An 18,973-nucleotide genomic window follows, 5' to 3' on the forward strand; every position below is an offset into this window, starting at 1 on the left:
AGTTTAAATGAGACATTTGGCTAAAAGCCCTGAATTTTTCAGGTGCTTAACTGAAGTCAGCTCATTTGCTGTGGGTTAGGGGACTTCAAGTCTTGAGTTCTAAAGAAAAGGATTGTAATTGCTGAAATCTCTGGACATTGAGACCTAGTATCTTATGTCTGCTCCAATTTTTCTCTGATTATATACACAAATCTCTCCTTACTGATTTAGGAAATGCTTTGCTGATCCATATTTCACATTGCCTGCCTGTGAGCTCTGTCAGGTCATAGTTAGAGTGACAAAGGACTTCGGAGAGTTTATCTTAGTAAACCTGGAGTAATTGAGTGTTTAACCTGGAGGCAAATATTGGCTTCTCAGGTTAGAAGTGGAACTATAGAGATAAATCATTTGACTAAAGGATTTAGGATCTATCGTCAGGAAGTAAACTTCGTTCACTGCAGACAACAGTAGACAACAAGGTGAAGGGCAATCCAAGAAGACTCCCAGGGGAAGCATCTGTTCTAATTCCCAGTAGTTCAAATCTAAAAGCCATTGAGAGAATTGTTCCAGCAGATGTTGACTGCCACAAGAGATCAGAGACAGATGATCTCTCAGGTAGCAAAAGCCAATACTTTGAACTTTTGAAATTTTTCAACATTACGTGAGACGCTTAAGAATTTCTTAAAAGTCTTCACCTTGTATTCTAAGTAACTCTATGGCTATCCAGGAAATAAAATACAAATAACTTTTGTGTTACTTTCCGACTCAAATAATACAATATAAAATTAGGTCATCTGATGTATAATGTATATCTTCAACAAAAACAATGAAAAAATTTAGGGACAAGGCTAAACATACAGCCTAATATGGGTACAGCTCTTTTCAAAGTTCAAAGAGGTTTTAAATGTTAAACCTTGTGTTTTACATATATTGAATTCCTACTTTATTTTTTAAAGGTTACAGAAATTCATTTGAAAGTGAATTTTTAGCACTCTGAACACAATTTTCCAAAAAAGCCATATTGATAAGTAAATAAGTCAGAAAGACCTATCCAATATAGCAGGAATACTATATATTTACAATAAAAATAATGAAACAGAAGTATTAGATTCATTCTAGTAATTAAGCAAAAAGGTGCATAACTTGGGTAGGCTTGGTTTTATTAATATTGATAACTGAAAAATTAGGAAAGATGACATGATAGTTTGAGAACCTCATAAATATCTGCTGAGACAATTCTGACTAGACATCATGGCAATGGTTTCCTTGTATGTCTATGTTGGGTAAAAATTGCTTGAAATACGGGGGCAGTTCCAGAGCAATGGCTAGCAAATGAAAGGGAAAATATCATGGGAGTGGGCCTGAACCATGACATGTAAAACTATAGTTGAAAAAGGGTCATAGGACAGGAATGAATCAAATTATTAGCCATTCCAGGCATCAAGTGGTAAGATTGGTTTGGGAAATACTGACTGCTGTCTCTCCCAGTGCCGGAGCAGCTGGGGCTGGTCAGTGGCTTCAGGGTACATGGGAAAAGCTTCAGGCAGTGTGTCATCACAAATTTGAAATGTGGGATATTCACAAGTCAACTGGAAATAATTTTAGTAAGTGATTTTTACTAAGCTTCCAGGGCTCAACACTACAGACTGGACCAGTCATTATTTGCTTGTTTTTTCGTCTGAGTTATATCATTAATCTGACTACTTAATTTGTCTTCTTGCAAAGTGAGCCTGTTGGAATAAAAGAAATTATTAAAATTATTCCATTGAATTGAAAAACAGTTAAAGCAAATGAATCTGGCCTATTAACCTCAATATTTACATTATTTTCTCCTTCACTCTCACTAATTCTCTGTTCTAATGTCATTTTATCAGAGAAACACTCTCTGATCGTCCTATCTACAGTAGCATCTCCCTCACACTGTCCACATTCCTCATCTTATTTCTCTGCCTTGCTATATCTTTACCTGTTTGTTTATTATGTGAAATACCACACTAGAACGTAAGCTCATGGAGTCAGGGCTTTGTTTTTACCTCTGGGTCCTCAGGTCTTAGAACAGTGCCTAGTATATTGTAGGCACTCAAATATTTGTTGAATGAATGAATGAATGAATGATGCACTGCAGAGAAAACTGTTCCTGCTAGAGACTGTGTGTAACATATTTACATAGAACCTCCTCACTCTTGTGTATCACTCCAAAATTATAGTTGTGATTTTTCTCCACATAAATCTGGATGGATTATTTTCACATGTTGAAATGTTCATGCTATCCATCTCTCTGAAATGGGTGGCTAGAAAGTATTTGATCCCTCATTAAACTTTGATGCACCATTAACTGAGATTATAAAATCTTCTAGAGTTTTCTAATTTGGGGATATATAGCTTTACTTTGTGAAGCTACATAAGACAGAAGCTATGTAGTGATCCTAAGAGACTAGAAAATATTGACATTATTTATTTTGGGTCCAAGCTTAAAATACATTACTATATGAAGGCGACTGATTAGATATTTACTTATTGCTTTTTTTCATTCATGTGTAAATTACATATGACATACACTACTTATCAAAATACCATTATTCTCTTTTTATATCACACAAGTTTTTGGTATGCATAGTTTTTAGTCCTTGAGAATTCTACAGAACTAAGGTTCATGTTTTCTAATATTTATATTCTTCAAGTGGAGTTATCCTGAACCAGAGTATTCAACCACTTAGCTTTTAATCACTTGCTTTAGCCCCTTGTTTTTTCTTGTCTTGCAAATGAAATTAGACAAGACAAAGCAGTAGTAGAATATTTCTGGCATCAACTGGGCAGACTCACAGAGAAAAAAAATAGAATAAGTTATTATGTAAAATAAGATTTCTTTTTCTTATTACTTAACACATAATGCCTTTAATAACTTTTCATTTGGTTTTATCTTCTAAAAATTAAATAGGTGTTAATTGGCCATAGGGCAATGTGACACAAGACAGAACTTTTTTCATTCAATATAAAAATCCACTTGGCAATTACTCAGTGTGCATCTCCATAACAGAAATAAAAAGAAAAATACTAATAATGAAGAATGTAACCAAGAACACATCATTTGGTTTTCTTAAATTTCCCAGATCAATTTATGTGGTAATTAGACCCCTAAAATGAATTTGGGGACTTGAGAACAGGATTGACTTTACAAGACACAGCATATAAATTAGATAAAAGTCTATATTTTCTTTAACTTGATCCTGTTTAAAACAGCAAATTGACCACTGTCATCTTGGAATTTTGGATCTCATCTATTTCAACATACAAACATAATATATGTATTCATACACACATAAAATGCTAACTTATTAAAAGTGGAATTTCATAAGAAAAAGATTGAAAAATTATTCAGTAGAAAACAGTTCTCACCAATAATACCATGCTTCTGATATTATAAAATAGAGCAAATCAGTAGTTCAGTCCAAAAAAATGGGAAACATGCCATAATTATACTCTGAAATTCACATGATGTATAACTAAAGAGAGGTAATCCATTTTTTTGTTTGTTTTTCTCAACAACAAAAATTCTCTGATGTTTTAAATTTGCAGAGCTAAATGCTCCAATCATATCCATCCCAAGTAAAATCCAGGGCCTTTTATGATGGTTTGCAACCTTAGGTATGCAGCCGCAGGTATGCTTTCAAGACCTTTCTTCAAAACATGTTACATCACATAATACTATATCATAAGTCAGATTTTATATCATTTAATAACTACTCAAATATTTATTTAGTTTTTAAGGTGTTATTTTCCTCAAAAAGTATCTATAACAGTGGTTCTCAAAGTGTTATCCAAGCATTTCTGGGTGTCCTCAAGAGCATTTCAGGGGGTCTGCAAGATTGAACTATTTTCATAGTAATACTAAAACTTTACACCTTTCTCATTCTCATCATCTCATGAATGTACAGTCGAATATTCTAAAGGTTACAGGATGCATAATAATATTGTATAATAAAAAGTGTCAGTGTTTGGAATGTCCGTATAACTCAGTAGTGAGAAATCAAGAGAAATAACTAAAAGTGTGTATTGAAAAAAAATTCCAATTTCCTACCCAATATTCTTATGGAAAACACAAAAAAGTGTATATTATTATCTCAGCTGACTCTTTCCTTTCAGGCATACTATTGAGGATATAAGGAAGGAAAACTCAGAGTACACTTAAGACAGTATCAAAAGCAGCAGGAGAAAATGTCTGATACATTGTTTTAAGTTGTAAGGCTAAGGGTTTTCTCAACTCCTCAGATGTCCCCTCCAGTTTAAGAATCTTTAAATACAGAATTAGTGGATATAATTTCTATTTCACTCTTCTACCCTGCCTGTCAACCACGGAAGTGTTTTAAAAATGAGAACAGCAGACACCCTACATTCATTCAGTGGCATTGAATCAAATGTCTCTCATGATTTCTTAGTGCAATTACCCTCTATCTAAAGGCAACAACTTTCAGAGGAGCAATCGGAAAAGTATAATGCGTTGAGGCACTGACTGCTAATTTCTGAAATGTGTTAAGTGTGATTAAAGTAACATGACTGGTAAAGCAGATTAACAAGAATGTGTCTATCCAAAAAGAATGCCTTGGCACACTATTTTAAATGGTGAACTTGTTTTTCTGAAATAACCATAATCATAGCATGCTAATTCGAATAAATAAGGCGGATGTCTAAGCTGAATAATCGTGTTTTTGGCTAGAAAAAAAAAACAGACTTTACAACAATGTACTACTTTCCTTATTTATTAACTATAAGCTTATTGAAACCACAGATTTTATCTTAGTCAAGTCTGCTTCCCAAAATACTATATGCCTAAACAATTTTGAGTGATAGTATCATTTAAGATCTAGTTTTAAAGATAATTTCGAAAGAGGAATTCCCCAAACATTTTGGACAATAGCAGTGTTCCTGCAGTAAGTACACATTCCAAAAAAGACAGCTTAGTATGACAACACTCATTTCATTGTTTCAGTGTCTTTGTTTAGAAAACAAAATAGAAGTCCTATTACTTTATAACTATACCTCATATTTTACGGTAAATTATAAAATTATTGTACCGAACAAGGCTTATTATGGGAAATTAAATCAAAGATGTCTAAATTATTCTAGAAATGCAGATGCAAATTACAGCTTCTCAGAAGGAAGTCAGGACTCCCATAGATATTTTGAGGAGTTCCAAGAAAATACAAGGATGAACACTGAAGAACTCTAATCAGCTATTTATTGGTAGTGAATGAGCCCGTTTGGTTAGTGTGGCTTTTAAGAATCTTCTGGGAATGAAGCATAAATGCAAAGATCCTATTGCACTTTTATTTCACAAAGGCTAAAGAGGAATTTTGACACATCAACATCATTCTACTAAGGTTGAAATAATCTTGTGGACCCCTTGGTCCTGACAAAGTAACAGTCAGTATAAATGAAGCTCCGAAAGTTAACCGTATATAGTCTCCAGAGAGCAGATGATGTAGATTCGAATGAATCTTTCAAGTTTCTACAAGAGAAATTGTTTCTTGGAGTATCCTAGTGCAAGAGTTCAGAAGTAACCTCCCCAAAATGTGCCACTTTGGCATATGAATTTTTTTGAGCCAAAAGCAATCAAGACCCTGCTCCTTCAAGAGAAGCTTCTGCCTCTCCCTTAACTACCTAGAAGAATTTAAATTGGCAAGGGAGGGTCCTTTCCCAGAATGAGAATTATTACCAGAGATAAATTTCATCTGAGTGGCCCATCTGTATGGCAGGGCAAACATCTAATTACCCAACGTCTACTCTTCTTATCAACTTGTGAATTACTTTCCTCCCCTTTGAAGTCTCAGGCCCTCTTTCCCACTCCTTAGCTCAAGATGGCATATATACCTCATTTTACCTTTCTGTCTTTGACCTTCTCATATATGTGAGATTCCATGCATACGAAATTAAATTTGCTTTTCTCCTGTTAATGTCTCATGTTGATTTGATTATTAGACCAGCTAAAAGAAGCTTTGAAGGGTAGAGAAAAATTCTTTCTCCCCAACACTAGAAATTAAGACTAGTATTGAGAACAAGGATGAGCTCATTTAAAGAACAGAGAGATTAGAACTTGAATGAATTACCGAAAAATAGAATAACTCAAATAAAGGCCTTTTTCCCCAAATACTTCCTATGAGAACTGGAAATATTTCTTGAATAAGGTGATTTTTGTAACAGAGATAATGCTAGCAAGAATACTTTTCATGGAGTGTGTCAATAGCTCAAATAGTAGCAGAAGGTTATGAAGAATATCTTTAGAATGCAGAGTAGCAGTGAGTAGAATAAAAAACATTCTCTTCCAGACAACAAATATTATATATTATCATCTGTTGCATATGTTGTCCCCTAGAGTAATAATTTAGTCACAAAAAATGCTTTGCTGCAGAATTTTGGCTGACTAATTTTTCTGGTGATCAGAGAAAGAGCACTAAAAAGCACTATCAAGATACCCAAGTTTTGTAATTTTATCAAGTTTTCAGAGCTGTGTAGGAATAGTCACTGTTCTAAACTTAATTCAACTAGCTGCAAGGTATACAATTTTCTTAAATTTCTCTTGCTCTTAATCTAATGAACTGTGTTCTTAAGAACAGCAACATTTTTATGCAGAACACAGTTTCTAAAAACACTTAGATTCATGAACAAAGGTAATCTGCTATAGAGTATACCTGAAAACGGGAAATGCAAACAAGGGTAAAAGCCATTAGGAGAGTTCCAACTTCTAAATCAACACGTCTAGGGATATATCTGACACACAGAGCTTCTTTCTGTGTTTCTATCACTGTGGCCTTACTTGTAGATGAAACTCAGTCTTGCATATTGAGCTCTTTCTCAGAGTGAGATATAGTTGCCATGTGACAACCTTTGTGGCTGTTAATAGAGTTATTGAGGTTGATGACTTCTGAAAAGAATGAGAATTTTTGTTTGCTTGTTTGTTTGTTTGTTTAATCAGGAATAAACTCTTATAATTAAACAAGAAGAAAGCAGCAGAAGCTGAACGTCTTTTTTAAAAACTGCTCATTCTCTTGGCTAGTGAGAGTATAACGATATGGCCTCATTTATATATTGTCACTAAAAATGAAAAGTGATAACAAACTATATGGAAAACAATTAGGCAATTCATGTACCAAAATCTTCACATATTTGTCCATATTTTGACTCACCAATTTTCTAGAAATTTATCCTGAAGAGGTAATGATAGGCATGAATTATATATCAAGATGTACATCAAGGTATTGTTAATAATAGCAAAACATTAGAATTCTACCCAGTTAATAGTACATTGGCTAAATAAATTATGTACATGAATAAAATGGACTACTATATGTTATTTAATAATACTGTAAAAAGAATATTTCATCATCCAGAAAATTCTGTATTTTATATTTCATGTTAAAAAGGGCAGATTACAAAATGACACTGAATTTATATATAAAGAAAATACTGGATTTATTAAGTGGAAATCATTTTTTATATCAATATACATATTATGATATTTTTTTTTCACCATATGCAGAACTGAAAATATTTTTTATATGAAAATGCATAGAAAAATATTATGGAAAGATAAAATTAAAATGTTAAAACTGGTTATTTTTGAGTAGTATCATTAGCCATGATTATCATATTTTTATTTTTAAAAATTCCTTCCATAAAAAAAATTTCTCTAAAATAATAATATGTCAAAGAAATTTGCCAAAAAACATAAGAAGAAATAATCAAATGCATTTTGAATCAAAGGAATGCAAATTAACAGATAAAATTCCTCACAATTAGTAAGTAAATATTAAAAATAACGATAATATCTAATTTTATTAGGAGTGTATTGAAATGTGCTTTTAAAGTAGGCACAGACTCTTTAACACAGAAAATCTACTTTTAGGAATATATTAGAGGGAAATCATCAGATTCAAACAATTATGAATGCAGATATATCATTTACACATTTGTAAAATATCTTGAAAAAATAGATATAATAATAATTTGCCCACTAATTAGGATTTGGTTTAAAAAATGATACAACTAGAAAATAGAATATATTAAACAGCTAAAAGTAAAAACAAATATTATTTATTGACAGTGAAATATATTCAAGAGGTATATTGCCAAGAAGAGAAATGAAGTATACAATTTGCATTAAGAATAATCTAATTTTAATTATTTATTCATGCATATGTCTGTATATAGAGGTATGCAGAAAAAAATTTGGAAGAACTGACTCACGAAGTTACAAATGTTCTGTGGGTGGCATAATTACAGATGACTTTTCTCCTTTTTATTGCTTTGTCTTAAAATTTTTATAATGTAAATATGTGTTACTCATGTAAGCATTAATTTTAAAATGGTTTAAGATTATACCTAGTTGGATGGGGGTACTAAGAATTTATTCAATCTTTTCTTAACAGTGGTTCAATCATGACAAAAACATAGGTCAATAAGACTTTAGACATGTTAGAACCTTGCTGCCTTTTTTGGGAGAATCATTGAACCAACGTATGGAATTTCAGAATTAATATCATTACTCACCTTATGGACAGTGACCATCTATTTTCCCAGAATAAGTAACAATATTTTACTTTTAAAGGATAAGTTTCATATGGGGGAAGATATAATTGACAACACATTTTGGGATGTGATTTCTATTTATTTGTCAGTCAACATAATACAAGTTGCTAAACAAAGATAAAAGAAAAAAAAATGAGTTACTCACTCTTGTTGTGTAAGCAGCTTCTGGGTCATCTTCTAGAACACGTGAAAGTCCAAAATCAGAAACCTTACACACCAAATTACTGTTGATCAAGATGTTCCGAGCAGCAAGGTCTCGGTGAACGTAGCCCATGTCTGAGAGATACTTCATGCCAGATGCTATCCCTCGAAGCATCCCTACCAGCTGGATAACCGTAAACTGGGCATCGTGTTTCTGAGAAGTATTTCAAATGTACAGTTAAGGTGTGTTTCTATTTCCTAAGATATATCTTGATTAAAATTTCACATACTGAATTGTAGAGTATATACATTCTAGTTTTAAGTACACCAGCCAGGACTAAATAGATGCAAGAGTAAAACAAAATAGCATAGTAGCTACATTACTTTGTAGCAAGAAGTAGCTTAATATTCTTTAACTTCAGGTTCAAAACTAGAACTTTGCTGGTCTTTTGATGAGACAAACTCTTTCTCAGAAACTTTAAGGTCACGAACAAAAAAATAAAATGGATCCTGTGGCTATTTTAGGTTTGTATTTATTGGTTTGATTGAACGTTTATTCTTTCTTCTTGTTTTCCTATATTTTATTAATTGCTTCAAATATAGTAGATTTTACATCTTTAATTATCATAATAGATAATTAGTTCAAAATTAGTCAAAAATATTTACTGAATATTTGTTTTTCTACCCAACCCTGAGTTATAGGTCATAAAACTGAAAGCAATAGGAGATAAATTCAAATAGTCCTGGATTTAGAAAAGTTTCTAATCTACTCAGATTAAAATAGAACTATACAGTTTATATGATAGATAGATAGATGATAGATGCATGCATACATACATAGATATATAAAAAATAAAATCTAATGTCTAGCAATATCTAAACAAACAATAATTTCAGAGGAAAATTTATTATAATTTTAAAAGAATATTTATTATAATATTTTGAATTACCTGACTTGCAAAATGTTCATTTTTGAAATATGTTTGTGAAAATAATTGTTACTGAAACCTTTATTCAGCTCATGAATATTAAAATAAATAATATAATTTCTTATTCATAGAAAAATTAGTATTTTCCTCCATGATTATGAATTATACTATATATCTTATCTATCTCTCTATCTATCTATCTATCCCTGTCTATATAATGCTGAAAGCACCTTGAGGATAGGGTCTGTGTTTGTTTTTTTTTATCCCTTGTTTGTAGTGACTGGTGATTGACAGTGTCTTTTTTTTTTTTGACAGTGTCTTGTACTCTGTAAATCTACTGAACTTCTTTGAATGTAACATTTGCTGATATTAGTAAAACATAAATTTTCTAAATGTAAACAACTGAAATTTATATGTAAATATATGTTATATATGTATATATGTATGTATATATTATGATATATAAGTAATGATATCTCTGGATTGAGAATACTTAGGCATTATAGCACATGCTTAGTTTGTGAGTGGACAGTACTATGTGAGAGATAGAAGGTCTTCTATCTTACAGTAGATGGAGGTTGCTTTAAATAAAGAAATGAATATTTCTGTCTCATATCAATGTTATTTATGTCTTACTTTAGAATCTTTAAATTTTTGTTTTAACCAATGTGAATCTTGTCTGAATAAAAAGGCTGAAGAAAATTGCACAAATTTGTTTTAAAAATATAAATGATTGACATTTGGATGTTACAAGATAAAAATGTAATTTTACAGTCTTCCTTTTGCTATTTAGTCCCAAAAAATTCAGTTTTCTTAAAACTTTGATTATCTAATTGCTTAGCATAATATTAGAGGTTATCTCTATCATTTTCAGCAATTTATTCCACATTTATATATGTGTGCAGATAAAGATAAGGTGGAGATATGTGAATGTGTATAAAATCTTCTACTTACACGTAAGAAACTGTCCAAGGAACCATTCTCCATGTATTCTGTGACAATCATAACTGGTTTACCTAGGTATAGGTAAATAATAAATGTATAATCATCAGTAGAGTTCATGCAATGAACATATATAATACATTTTGATACACTTAATGCATTAAAAAATATGAATTTTTCTCTGTCCTCCAAATTTTGCCAAATTACAATTAAAAAGAAAACCAGCTTTCAATAGAAAATAAAACTAAAAAAAAAAAAAAAATCGAGAAAGATTGGTTTTCAGAAAAGGGCCTATGACCTATATGATATCTAAACTGGCATTTTGGTATGGTTTTCCTTAAACACAAAATATGCCCTTTTCTTCACTCTAATTGCATTTTAGCTGAACTACAAAATCAAATATTTCTGTCTTCAAGCCCAAGATAGAGTCAGGAATTCCACAGTCATTTACACTCTCTACAGATATATGCAGAGCTATATGCTAGGTGTTTTCTCTTGTGCTGGTTAGTCAGAAGCAAGTAAATCAAAGTCCCTACCTTCATGGATCCTATATGTGAATTGGACAGAACAAGACTAATAATTATAATCTGTATTCAATTAACACATTAAAAATTATAAAATCCATGCTATGCTTAAAAGAAAAATAAAAATAAAATTGCTCTTGGTAGTAACTTGTAATAGCCATTTTGGAAATATGGGTCTTAAACATCATTAAACATTTTAACAAGCATTTAAATGTATTTGTACAGTACTTAGTGTGTGCAAGGTGCTGGTTTAATTATTTTACATATACTAACATTAATTATCATCATTTCCACTTTTTACATGAAAAAAACTGAAATATATAGAGGGTAATTAACATCACACAGCTAATAAGTATAAAGCCAGCAGTTGCAACCTGAATATATTATGCTGTTACTTTTGGAAATGTACCCTGAGGGAAACATTTAAAATAGGAAAAAGCATTAGACACAAAGACACAAAGGTGCTAAGTATACTGATACATAGATCTACAAATAGAATAAATCTTCAACTATAGGTAATAACTGAGGCAATTGTTGGGTGTCAATTCTATGCATCATTCCAAATTGAAAGAATGACTCTGAAGACTACAGCACTTTCAGAAATTATTACAGTAAAATGTAACTCCAATTTCAAAGCCTACACATATTACCACAGCATAATTAACTTCCCTTATTGTTGCTATGATATTGTTTTAACTATAAATCTATCCTTTTACAAAAAGAAAAAAAAAAACCTCCCTTCTCTTCCAAGTCTAGAAGACCTGCATTAAGTCTTGACTAAGCATGAAAAACCTTGAGCACATAATAGATTTTAAACAAACATCCATGTACACCTCACTGTAGAGCAAGCATGATTTTTTTCATGTGTTCCTTCTACATCATGGTTTGTGTGCCATTCTGATGCCAGAAAATAGCTTTCTTTCCTTCTTTTTCCTTTCATCGGTGAAAACTCTTAATTCATACTGGTTGTGAATTATGGCTTAGTACCGTGAAGATTATATTGACGCTTACTACGTTTAGTATGCGAATATATACTAAGCTGTATGTCTTATTTATTTAGGGGTGAGGAAATTATTTAAATTCTGTAAAATTTCTTAGATTTTCATATATGTAAAAAGAAATTGACACAGCAATTTATTGTCAACTGAGACACTGATTTAGTTATATATTTTGGGTAATATATCAAACATTATACATGCCTTGGTGTAACACTGGTGTAAAGCTTTTTAAACTTAATGTTAATAAAATTTTCCACACGTTCAAAAAATAATCTGATAATGTCTGAAAAGTCATTTTAGTCAAAACCTTGAGCCTCCAGACTTGCTTTTTCAAAATTTTAATTAAGCTTTGATTTAACAATATTCAGGAAAAAAGAGAAAATTCAACATTTCCTTGGAAACTTCTATTTCTCCTGAACTGGTAAATAAATACCTAAGAACTGACCCCAGAGAACTAATCTGAAATGAAATGAATGAATAATCAAATGAGTGAAATCCTGCACATGCATGTTTTCCACACATCACTATAAGTGTCTATGTTTCTTCCTTAATATAATTCTTGGAAGAATAACGTGCTCGCAAAACCCAACGCAGCCCTTGAATGTAGTTACAGATATATTGTTTCCCACAGTCAACTCTCAATTACAGTGGCCAGTTACCTTGTTTGTATACTACCCAGACCTTTGCTTATCACTCTTTTCCTTCTGGCTCTCAGCCTTACGACCATTTCATTTCTTGTTAGCATGTCTGGTAAAATGTTTGGCAAGGGAAATAAAAGTAGCTGAAAAATCAAACCAGTCAATTAAGCCAAAGCCCCATGACCATTCAGAAATCAGACCAGGCTGCATTTAGCTCTATAATTTAGGTATTTGTAAACCCATCAGTTAAGATGGGCAAGTCTGAAAATGTGCTTTGCATTAAGTTCAAAGATTCAGCAAACCCAAATGTACAGACAAAAAGTAAACAGAATCAAATATTCTACCTTGGAAAGCAGAATCTTCACTTACTTTTCCTTGTGATTTTGATTATGATAAACAGAGTTAAAGGAAAAGTGCAATAGTGGTGAGAACTAGTTCTAATATGTATTAAATGTAGTTGGAAATTATTTATAAAATACCAGCTCATCTGAACATGATGCAATGTATTTCAGTCAAAGTTTGCACATTCTTTCATGTGTATTTTGATTTAGAAATGACATTATCAGCTTCTTCAAGAACCTATATCATTCACTGCCCTCAGAGATCCTTAAATACATCTGAGTATATATATTAAAATCAATGAAATTATTGTTGTTTGGCTGAAATGAAACTCCACCAAAAATCAGCATAACAAAGTGTGCAGTGGAATTTTGCTTTTGTTCTTAAATTGATTTATGAGTATAGATAAAATCATGATCTTCCATAATTAAAGGGTTAAAGGAAGCACATCAGTCTCTTACAATCAGTTCATTTCCCCAATGGCTCAGAGATATTTACTAATCATTTTGTTTGCTGACAGAACAAATGTGATTCAAAATGTCTAAGAATTCCAAGTTCAGCACTATCTATTTCACCGCCTTCTTAATCACATATTCTATTAAAAAAAACCAGCAGGATAATGTGATAAATATATAGCTATATATAGAAATTTTTATTGCAATTATCAAATAAATGTTGGTCTTAGATTAAAATAGTTTCATTCAAACATAAAATATATGTATCAATGATTTAAATGTTATAAACTATTGAAATGTAATTCATTTCCAAAGGAAATGCTATCAATTCCTACTAACAGTAATTGTGTCTTACATAGTCTGTCTGTTTTTAAGACTTATACACACTCCAACACGAGTGGGATTTATAAAATCAAAATCTTTGACCTTAGCAGCCAGTACTCATTACTAGTATCATGTAATCAAATCAGGGTGGAAGCAAAAAAGTATAAACAGGAGAAGGAAAATTGAAGAAAATAGACAAAATATGCCTCACTATTCTCAGGAAAGAAGATTTGAATCACTTTTGGTTAGAAACTAGAAAATGTTTTGGTTATAGATTTCCATGTACTATAACTAACTGACTGATAGAAATATTGTAATGAACTGAATTAGAGTGTTTTTGTGCAGGTTTCCCATTAAAACATATAAACATACAGGACAATCTTTTCCAAATTCCATTTTAATCAGGACATAATTCTTGTTAAGAATGATCCCTATTACATCCACTGGTCTATGAGTTAACCAGGGCAGGGACCAACTCTAGTTTGTCTGTAGTTCTAAATCCAGCTCCTAACAGAGTGCAAGTTAGAATAGATCATATCATGTCTATTATTTCAGGCTAGCTAAGGATAGTCTCTGTCTTCAAAATCAGGCTAAGAAGTACTTTCTCCAACTCTTCCTTAACCAGCCATACTCTATTAATCTTAACACATCGAATAGTTTACATTAAGCTGACTTTAAAATTTTTAAATGTATTTATGCTTAATTTGAAATGAAATTAATACTTTTAAGGAAAGGACAGGAACAATATTTCTACTCTCCCTTGTATTGTCTATTAAAAAATATGACATGGACTTGAGACAAGTGCTGAAGAAAAGCTTTAGAGAGAGGCAAACAAGAAATAGAAACAGTTTGGCATTGTCACTAAAGAATGACAACTTATTCCAGTAATATTTCCTTATCATATGTGCTGACAATGCAAACAAATGATTAAGCTTTTGGTGTGTAGTGGACACTCACACCAATACAGAAGTGTTTTCAGCGTTAGAAATCCTCTTAATGGTCTGCCCATGCCTTTCCTCAATAGTACAAGGTTACAGTTAAGTTGCATTATTATTATTTTTTAATTTGTAGAAAATAATCCATCCCTAAATAACAACAAAAAGCACATCAGTCTCATCCTATATAATTCCTTCTATTACACTAGGTGAAAAGTGACCAATGGAAAGTCTTCTCGGATGGAGTCTGAACATCTTTTGACTAATGGTGTGATGGCAGAAATATCAAACATTTGCTAAAAACAAGTTCCATCTTTTTGAACTTCAACTAAAATTGATAACACATGTTAGTACCAAGTTCTGAGCAGGACTGTGCCCCCAGCTTTCTGTTACTTTGAAGATCAGAGACTCTCTCACCTTCTCTTGTTTAAGACCATCAAGCTCAAAACCACACTATTAAAACTGTTTATGGCTTAATTCAAATGAATGAAAATATAATTATTGAATAAAGGCCTTTCTCTAACTTGAAAATGATACATTATAATAGACTTAGTGTTTCAAAGCACATAATTAATAGCAATATTAAAAAATTATCTTTGAGCCAAAAAGGAATTGTTTTCAAGAATTTTCTTCTACACTCCCAGATTAACTGGTAAAATCTTCTCAAACTCAACCAGAAGTGGTAATTTAGATTGCATACTTCTGTTCCACCTAAGAACATATTCTTATGGAGTCTTATTTGATCTTACAAGGACCTGGAAGTAGTAAAGTAGAACTGCTAATTCCATGTTACAAGTGAAGAGAGTCAGTCTCTGGGAGTGGTTTGATTTGTCAGATGTCTCACAAACCAGTAGAGTTGAATCAGAATTTGAACTCTGACCCTCTGATTCTTAATTCAGATACCAATATGCTTTCTTTTCTTCTTTAAATACAATTTGTTCATTAAATTATAAGCTCTGTATCTCTAGGTGTGCGTGTGTGTTTCTGAACTTTGCAGGTAGATTGTTTTAGCAGTCATATACTCTCAGGAAACAAAGAAAATGATAGGAGTGGATTAAATAATTTATTTGGTGACAAAATTGCCTTGTTTATATATTAAATACAACTTATTAACTTTATTCTAAGGCATTTCTATTTCCTCTCAGTTGTAACAGGGTGTCAGACTTAGAGCTTTTAAATATGCCACTAAAAGAGTTCAAAATCTAATTCTAGGTCTGCTACTCTATTATGCTTGCACTGTATGAGATGACTCGGATTTACATAGTCAGATTTGGCAGTCTCTTGCATGCTTATTTGACCAAGGAGATATATGAAATTTAGAACTTTCACTCTAAGAATAAGGCAGCTGTAATTCATATTAGAATGTTACAGACTCCTACTTGAATAAGACATTTAATGTATAATACCTGTGATTTTTAAAGGTCCTTTTTTTTCTTAATGCATTTTTTCCTGCATTTTGGTCTCAGGGGTTGTTTTATGGATTTCTTTGCCAGGTGACCGTAATTCATATTTGATTTTTCCATTTATATCTAAAGAAGATCTTCTTTATATATATATATCTTTATTATATATATCTTTATATCTAAAGAAGATCTTCCACAATAATTATGGTTTAATTTTGCTTATCATTCAGTAAATGAACTTATAGGAAACAGCTAGCAAAACCAAACAGTATAATAATAACTCATGACACTGGGAACAAAAAAAATTGAGAATTTTGAAAATTGAGAGTTAAAAGAAGAATGGATACATAAGTACAAGTGAGTTTCCTCTCCCAATGGGCTCAAGATCTGAAGGACAACCACTTGGTGAGAAAGATATGGAGGAAAATAAAAGGTTAAATGACTATTAAAAACCCAGTGAGACATGATTCTATAGTTCTAAGGATATTAAGTAGGATACTCTATAGATATGGTCTTGCCCTGAAGGAACAAATATTTCATACTTTTTCCCAATCCTTAGTATTTTTATTATTAAAATTTTTATTATTAAATATTAATAGTATTTTTATTATTCATTTTTTAAAATCAAAAAGACATTTTTCATCAGAAATGATTTTAGTGTTACAACTAATGTAGCCTCATTTTTAGGAGTACAGAGGGAAAAATATGCTTCTAACAAGACTTAATATGGGCTTATAGTTTATGGTTAAGTTCTCCTACATTGCTAAATTCTTAACCACGCTTATTATATTAAAAAACTCTAAAGGAAGTCAAAGTATATTTCAATTATACCATGCTATTGTGAGTAAGGAATTGCCTTTTTACTCATACAAAAATGATAATAGGTATTAGTGCCATCTGGAAAGTGCGCCACATAATGTTAAAGAAAAATATCATTGTGAAAAATATAATGTGCAATGTCTGTTGGTAACCACAGAATATGTAAATATGGTGCCAATGAATTATCCCCTAAAGGATGCCAAATTCCCTGCCATATGCTGTCTTTCACTCTAAGAAGTCTGCTACTGCCAATTTAGCTTATTCTTCATCTTGTGCCCCAAAATCTTGAGAAAAACAACATCTCAGAGCATTCTCAAGAGGTTTTCATTGGAACTGGAGCCAAAAATCACATATCTGTCTCATGGGATCCCTTTTGAGCCTGGATGGAGAAATCATCATGGAAATTAAGTTCAGATCTCTGTCGCAGGCTGTAAGCCAGAGCTTCCCCAGAGTAGTCAAGAATCCATCTGGGACACTAGATGAGAATTATTTGAAATCCACAGAGAATGGAGAAAAGGGTTTGGGTCTAATATGATTCCAATCTTTACAGCTCAGAAGCACTCCCAAAACTCTCATAATTTCCCTAAAGCCAGGGGGGGAAATATTTGGAAGCTTAGATGAAACTAGTGAACAATAAAAGAAAAGGCAGCTAGCCGGGAGTTCCCAGCAATTTCTGTCAAAATTGAGTCATTGTTTTACCCTTGCTACTCTACATCGCAGAAAGTTCTACACAGTTCACTTAACTGTAGTTTAATCAGCATGTATTACTATAGTCCAATATTTAGCTCCTAAATTTTTAAAGCTTTTTAAGGTCTAGAATAGCACTGTCAAAATAATACTAGTTAAATGTCTTTGGTCTCCTGTCAAAGAAATACATGTTAATCCTTAAACACTGAGGTTTTGTTTTTGTTTTTTGATTTTTTTTTTGTTTTATGTTGCTTTGTTTTTGATTAGGACTAACAGGTACTCATGAAAAAAAGACCAAAATTCTTAAATTATTGACTTTGGGTTTAAACAACCTCTGCTCAACACACACAAAATCAGTCTTATGACTTCACTTACTTTTAGTAACAACTCCCTCCAGTCGAATGATATTGGGATGGTCAAACTGTCCCATAATGCTTGCTTCTCCTAAGAAGTCTCTCCTCTGCTTTTCTGTGTAGCCCACTTTCAGGGTCTTGATGGCCACTGAAATCTCTTTTTTTGAAGGAAGTTTTAAGCGACCACTGCACACCTCTCCAAATTCACCTGTTAGAATGCAGAAGAACAAAACAAGAAAAGGTAAGAAATTATATTATAAAAAATCATCAGTAGGGAGCAACTGTTTTCTCTCAATAATTCCAATTCAATAATTGACCTGCAAGATGTACACTTGTAGGCCTCCAGATTATTTTGGAAGATGGTAATAAGAAACCCCAGGACATCCACACCCTGGTGGAAAATGGACCTTGTGATAAGCCTCATGTATTTTGAAGTACTACACTATGAATGATGACATATGAAAGAATAAGAGGGAAGTCAAAAGTTATATCTATTAGATTTTTTCATTCCTTGTTCTCATAGCTGCCATTTCCTCAGGATAATCAACCAGCACCAGCACCAATATAATGGGTTAAACACTGGATTAAATTTCAGATGTTTATCGGTATTCTGTTTTTACGAGGGCCAATTTAGCTATAAATTCCAGCTCTCTGAAAATGGGAATAAAAGAATAAGCTATCAAGTCATTTTATGGAGTACGGTGTGTTGTATTATTCACATACTAGTTGTAAAGTTCTCTGGGGCTCTGGAAAGAGAAAAATAATCTAACAGTATTGAATCATAGCTAAAGAATTACTGTAGAAATATTTTCTTAGATCCAATGTCTTCAATAAAAAAAGTTGTCTTAAATGCACAATCAGAATTTGTTGAACATGGAGTGCTGCTGACTTTTACGTAGTCTAATTTAATTGATATAAAATTGC

The 18,973-nt window shown here is 32.0% G+C and overlaps 1 protein-coding gene across 1 annotated transcript in view; it reads right to left on the bottom strand.

The window, feature by feature from the left end:
- Positions 1–18,973, bottom strand: part of EPHA3 (EPH receptor A3) — a 357,487-nt gene that overhangs the window by 30,103 nt on the left and 308,411 nt on the right. Inside the window, exons 11-13 of the mRNA XM_068545605.1 lie at positions 18,072–18,257; positions 10,587–10,648; positions 8,708–8,917 (exon numbers count right to left, since the gene is read on the bottom strand). Coding sequence (XP_068401706.1) covers positions 8,708–8,917; positions 10,587–10,648; positions 18,072–18,257 — 458 coding nt within the window. The remainder of the gene's footprint in view (positions 1–8,707; positions 8,918–10,586; positions 10,649–18,071; positions 18,258–18,973) is intronic.

This window comes from Eschrichtius robustus, chromosome 6, assembly GCF_028021215.1.
Source record: "Eschrichtius robustus isolate mEscRob2 chromosome 6, mEscRob2.pri, whole genome shotgun sequence".
NCBI classification, from domain to species: Eukaryota; Metazoa; Chordata; class Mammalia; order Artiodactyla; family Eschrichtiidae; genus Eschrichtius; species Eschrichtius robustus.